This window comes from Rana temporaria, chromosome 1 (assembly GCF_905171775.1).
Source record: "Rana temporaria chromosome 1, aRanTem1.1, whole genome shotgun sequence".
NCBI lineage: Eukaryota > Metazoa > Chordata > Amphibia > Anura > Ranidae > Rana > Rana temporaria.
Window position 1 is genome coordinate 386,083,714 of NC_053489.1, and position 6,000 is coordinate 386,089,713.

A 6,000-nucleotide genomic window follows, 5' to 3' on the forward strand; every position below is an offset into this window, starting at 1 on the left:
TTTTCTGATGGTGGGTAAGTCTCCCTGCTGTCAGAAATTGAGTGTGTGGATGAAGGCATCGAGTCAGTTTTTTCCTTCAACCTGCTGAAGGAAAAAACTGACTCATCTATGGGCTGTCTTCTTTACCGGTCCTCCACAATCCAGCAGTGGACTGTCCCTTGGCATCCTCACATCCAGTGCAAGGCTTTGGACCCTGCCCTGGTCTTGATGAAGTCGTGACCCTAGACCAGGGGAGTCTGGGGTGCAGACACTGCAGGAAACTGGTATAACTGTGGGGATGAGCGGAGAATACATTTTATTTTATTTTTTGCTCCCCTAGGAGTAAAAAAATAAAAGCAGCAATTAAAGAGTTGCAGCCTGGGGGAAAAAAAATCAGCAGCTACAAATACTGCAGCTGCTGACTTTTACTATAAAGACACTTACCTGTCCAGGGATCATGCAATGTCGGCACCCAAAACCGATCCATTGGCTCTGGGTGCAAGTGCCAGCATCTTTACTAAGGGAAACAGGAAGTGAAGCCTTGCAGCTTTCCTACTGCGCATACAGGAGTCCCGCTGCGCTTTCTGAATGGTCACGCTGTCTTTCGGGACCTGTGCGTCTCCCAAAAGGCAGCTGGGGGGCTGGAGGAGGGCCGAAAATTGCGCAGATTGTCGCACAACGATTGCGGTGACCTTCCCTGGAAGCGAGTACCTGATTTTGACAGGTGTCTGCTCCCCCCCAAAAGGTGCCAAATGTAGCAGTGGAGGGGGATAGGAAGCAAACAAGCAGAGCTTTCCCCTTTGGGTGGAGCTCAGCTTTAACCTTTGCAGGCACAGCCCCACTAAAAGGGATTTTTTTCCATAAGCTGGGTTTAAAGCAGTAGTAAACCTGAAGAAAAAAACTTTTTCCCTGCAAGGCAATGTTATAATGTGCGTATGCATCGCATGTGAAACTTACAATAATACAAAGCCCTCCAGCAGCATGCTGTCACCGCTAATGGGGTTTCCATCTTCACCCAGTCTTCCTTCCAGGTTTGCAGGCTCCAGTCCTTTTAATGGCCGAGCCATGCAGGAGTCGCTGTTTAACCACTTGCGGACCGCCCACTGTAGATATACTACGGAAAGGGTACCCGCGCTGCACCAGATCACATACCAAATACGTGATTTGACACTTCCAGGTCTGGAGCGCACGCGTGACGCTGGAGACCCGCTCTGATTGGACTCTATGTCCACCAGCACCCACTGATTACACAGGCAGAATGACAATCTGACTATGTAAACAAGGCAGATTGTCCTTCTGTCAGAAGGGAAAGCATTGATCCAGTGTTTCTGCCAAGCAGAAAACACAGATCTTTGCCTTCCCCTAGTCAAAGCACCTCCCCCACAGTGAGTAAGCACAGCCGAGGCACACAGTTAACCCTTTGATTGCCACTGATGTTAACCCCTTCCCAGCCAGTGTCATTAGCACAGTGATAGTGCATATTTTTTAGCACTGATCACTATATTGGTGTCACTGGTCCCTGAAAAGTGTGAGGTGTCCAATTTGTCCACTGCAATATCCACAGTCCTGCTACAAGTCGCTGATCACCACCATTACTAGTAAAATAAATAAAAATATCATAGTTTGTAGACGCTAAAAATGTTGCGCAAAGCAATCTTTTTTTTTATGTAGCAGAATACATATTGGCCTAAATGGACGACAACATTTTTTTTATTTTTTATTTTATCGGGAGTGTTTTATAGCAGAATATATAAAAAAAAAATCTAAATTGAGAGTCTTTTTGTTTAAAGCACAAAAGATAAAAACTGCAGAGGTGATCAAATACCAGCAAAATAAAGCTCTATTTGTGGAAAATGTTATTTGGGTACAGTGTCGCACGTTCGCGCAATTGTCAGTTAACCACTTCAGCCCCAGAAGGATTTACCCCCTTAACGACTATCTATTTGCGATACGGCACAGCATCGCTTTAACTGACAATAGCGATGTTGCACCCAAACAAAATTTGATAGATAGATATATATACAGGGAGTGCAGAATTATTAGGCAAGTTGTATTTTTGAGGATTAATTTTATTATTGAACAACAACCATGTTCTCAATGAACCCAAAAAACTCATTAATATCAAAGCTGAATATTTTTGGAAGTAGTTTTTAGTTTGTTTTTAGTTTTAGCTATTTTAGGGGGATATCTGTGTGTGCAGGTGACTATTACTGTGCATAATTATTAGTCAACTTAACAAAAAATATATATATACCCATTTCAATGATTTATTTTTAACAGTGAAACCAATATAACATCTGAACATTCACAAATATACATTTCTGACATTCAAAAACAAAACAAAAACAAATCAGTGACCAATATAGCCACCTTTCTTTGCAAGGACACTCAAAAGCCTGGCATCCATGGATTCTGTCAGTGTTTTGATCTGTTCACCATCAACATTGCGTGCAGCAGCAACCGCAGCCTCCCAGACACTGTTCAGAGAGGTGTACTGTTTTCCCTCCTTGTAAATCTCACATTTGATGATGGACCACAGGTTCTCAATGGGGTTCAGATCAGGTGAACAAGGAGGCCATGTCATTAGTTTTTCTTCTTTTATACCCTTTCTTGCCAGCCACGCTGTGGAGTACTTGGACGCGTGTGATGGAGCATTGTCCTGCATGAAAATCATGTTTTTCTTGAAGGATGCAGACTCCTTCCTGTACCACTGCTTGAAGAAGGTGTCTTCCAGAAACAGGCAGTAGGACTGGGAGTTGAGCTTGACTCCATCCTCAACCCGAAAAGGCCCCACAAGCTCATCTTTGATGATACCAGCCCAAACCAGTACTCCACCTCCACCTTGCTGGCGTCTGAGTCGGACTGGAGCTCTCTGCCCTTTACCAATCCAGCCACGGGCCCATCCATCTGGCCCATCAAGACTCACTCTCATTTCATCAGTCCATAAAACCTTAGAAAAATCAGTCTTGAGATATTTCTTGGCCCAGTCTTGAAGTTTCAGCTTGTGTGTCTTGTTCAGTGGTCGTCGTCTTTCAGCCTTTCTTACCTTGGCCATGTCTCTGAGTATTGCACACCTTGTGCTTTTGGGCACTCCAGTGATGTTGCAGCTCTGAAATATGGCCAAACTGGTGGCAAGTGGCATCTTGGCAGCTGCACGCTTGACTTTTCTCAGTTCATGGGCAGTTATTTTGCGCCTTGGTTTTTCCACACGCTTCTTGCGACCCTGTTGACTATTTTGAATGAAACGCTTGATTGTTCGATGATCACGCTTCAGAAGCTTTGCAATTTTAAGAGTGCTGGATCCCTCTGCAAGATATCTCACTATTTTTGACTTTTCTGAGCCTGTCAAGTCCTTCTTTTGACCCATTTTGCCAAAGGAAAGGAAGTTGACTAATAATTATGCACACCTGATATAGGGTGTTGATGTCATTAGACCACACACCTTCTCATTACAGAGATGCACATTACCTAATATGCTTAATTGGTAGTAGGCTTTCCAGCCTATACAGCTTGGAGTAAGACAACATGCATAAAGAGGATGATGTGATCAAAATACTCATTTGCCTAATAATTCTGCACTCCCTGTATATATATATATATATATATATATATATATATATATATATATATATATATATATATATATATATATATATATATATATATATATATATATATATATATAGATATATATATATATAGCTATAATATGCAAGAAATAATAAAAAAAAAATGGTCTTCCTCAGTTTAGGTCTATATGTATTCTTCTACATATTTTTGGTAAAACAAATTATAAATATCGCAATAAGTGTATATCGATTGGTTTGCGCTTAGATTAGATTTATGGCATTTTCTTTTTACTAGTAAATGGTGGTGATCAGTGATTTTTATCAGGACTTCAACACGGAGGACAGATTGGACACCTTTGACACTTTTTTGGGACCATTGACATCTATAAAAGTGCTACAAATTGCCACTGATTACTGTATATATGTCACTGGCAGGTAAGGGGGTTAACACTAGGGTAAGGTGACCAGATTTTTTTAATGAAATCAGGGGACATATTTTTTTTTTTTACTAGTAATGACGGCAATCAGGGACTCTCTGCCCGCCACAGCCCCCCTCACAGCCTGTCAAGTCTCACTCTGCGGGCCCCAGCTACTACTGGGTGGGGAGCGGAGGAAGATCACTCCGCCAGGGAAGGCAGGGAGATAGGCAGGCGGCTGGCCGAGACTGAGCCAAGGTAGAAGAACATGTGAGTGGACATGAATGGGCATGCACCCGAAACTGAAGAAATATTCACTCCATTCCGACCAGCACATGATCATCAGAAAGGGGCACAGATAATGGAAAAAATACACCCCCTAAGCTACTAGGCGTGGGGGGGGGGGGGTGTAATTCCGATTTTTTTTTTTTTAATTCTGCACTGACTGTCTTTGAAATTGCCCCAGCCCCTATTCAAATCCAATCCGGGGACAATACTGGGGGACAGACTTTGTCTGGGGACCGTGTCCTCAATCCGGGCACTGTCCCCTAAAACCGGGGATGTCTGGTCACCCTACACTAGGGGCCAATCAAGGGGTTAAACTTGTGTCCTAGGGAGTGTTTCTAACTGTGGGGGGGGGGGGAATAGGTCGGCATGGGGGAGGAGTCCGATTGGTGTTCCTAAGCAGTAGGAACAACAGATCAGTCGCCTCACCCCTGACAGCATGGAGATCTGTCCGTTTACAATGACAGGCCTCCATTCTGTCTCTCACAGGAGCGATCATGGGTGCCCGGCTGCCAATCGCTTCGTCGTCGCACCGCGGGCATTCCCCCTAGTGCTCTTAAAGTGGCTGGCATATAGCTACAGGGAAGCCAACCTGCCGCAGTATAACTGCGGTGGCTGGTCTTCAAGTGGTTAAATTAACGCTGGGCCGCCCGTAGAGCAAAAAAGGGCCCGGTCATGAAGGGGTGTAAACCTTAAGGAGCTCATGTGGTTAAGGCACAGAGCTCTGAAGGAACGGCATGGGTATGCTGTTCCTTTACTGCACATGAGCCAATGAGCTGCTACACAAGTAAATATCACCTAAACTGCATGTTTACGAGATGTTTACAGTACCTACAGATAAGCCTTACCATAGCCTTACCTATAGGTAAAAAAAAATAACAACAGGACTTTACTACCACTTTAATACCCTCAGTTTTCGAATAGAATATATAGGTAGTTATACATTAGCAAAGCACAGTAAGCTACCAACCGTCTGGAGAATATAAAATACATGTACCCGAATGACACCGTTATTAGCCAACATTAAATAGCATAGTTTGTCAGCTTATTCTGGTTACCGTACATTTAAAACTTTACGTTCAGACATCTTTCAGTCCTCACAGGTCCAGCCGGAAAGTCGCACAAGATACGCGTCTCCTACACGAAGTCGTCTCTTACTACTATTGGCTGAGCGTAAAAAGACGTTCTAAACATCGAGAGAAAAAAAAGTCTGTGCTTGCCGCCATGTTACCGAAGCCCAAGTACATGTGATATCTTCTGAGGAGACTCTGCATTCCGGATGTTCGTATTGCTTCGTTGTAAACACGTCAGTTCAGGATCTGGTGCGCAAGCGGATAGACACACAGCGCCCCCTGGTGCTTGTCTCTCACGTTACTGTCGCTGCATTATCTTATGAAACTCATTTTTTTTTAAGTTTGTATGGAAATAGTTACTATAATTGGAAACTAAATTATGGATACATTAAAGCTGAAGTTTAGTCTAAATTTTTTTTTCAGGATACGGCATGAGGCATTAGTTAGACACTGTGGTGTACCTAGCATATCAAGCACCTGATCATTTCTTTTTACCCCCCCCCACACTAGGGTGATGAACACGTGTCCCACATTGCCCACATTGCACCTTAAAACAGTGTCCTGGAATGAAACTGACACCCTAACTACGAGCCGGAGAAGTAATCCGTCACTCCTTTCCCAGGGTGTTTGGCAGGTGTTCGCCCCCGAACGCCCTGCAATGCAGTGTGTGCTGCACAT

General features: G+C 43.8%; 1 protein-coding gene across 1 annotated transcript in view; it reads right to left on the reverse strand.

Moving 5' to 3' along the window:
- Nucleotides 1-5,527, reverse strand: part of YJU2 (YJU2 splicing factor homolog) — a 134,610-nt gene extending 129,083 nt beyond the window's left edge. The window contains exon 1 of the mRNA XM_040322540.1: nt 5,313-5,527. Coding sequence (XP_040178474.1) covers nt 5,313-5,336 — 24 coding nt within the window. The 5' untranslated portion in view covers nt 5,337-5,527. The remainder of the gene's footprint in view (nt 1-5,312) is intronic.
- Between the last annotated feature and the right edge of the window lie 473 nt (nt 5,528-6,000).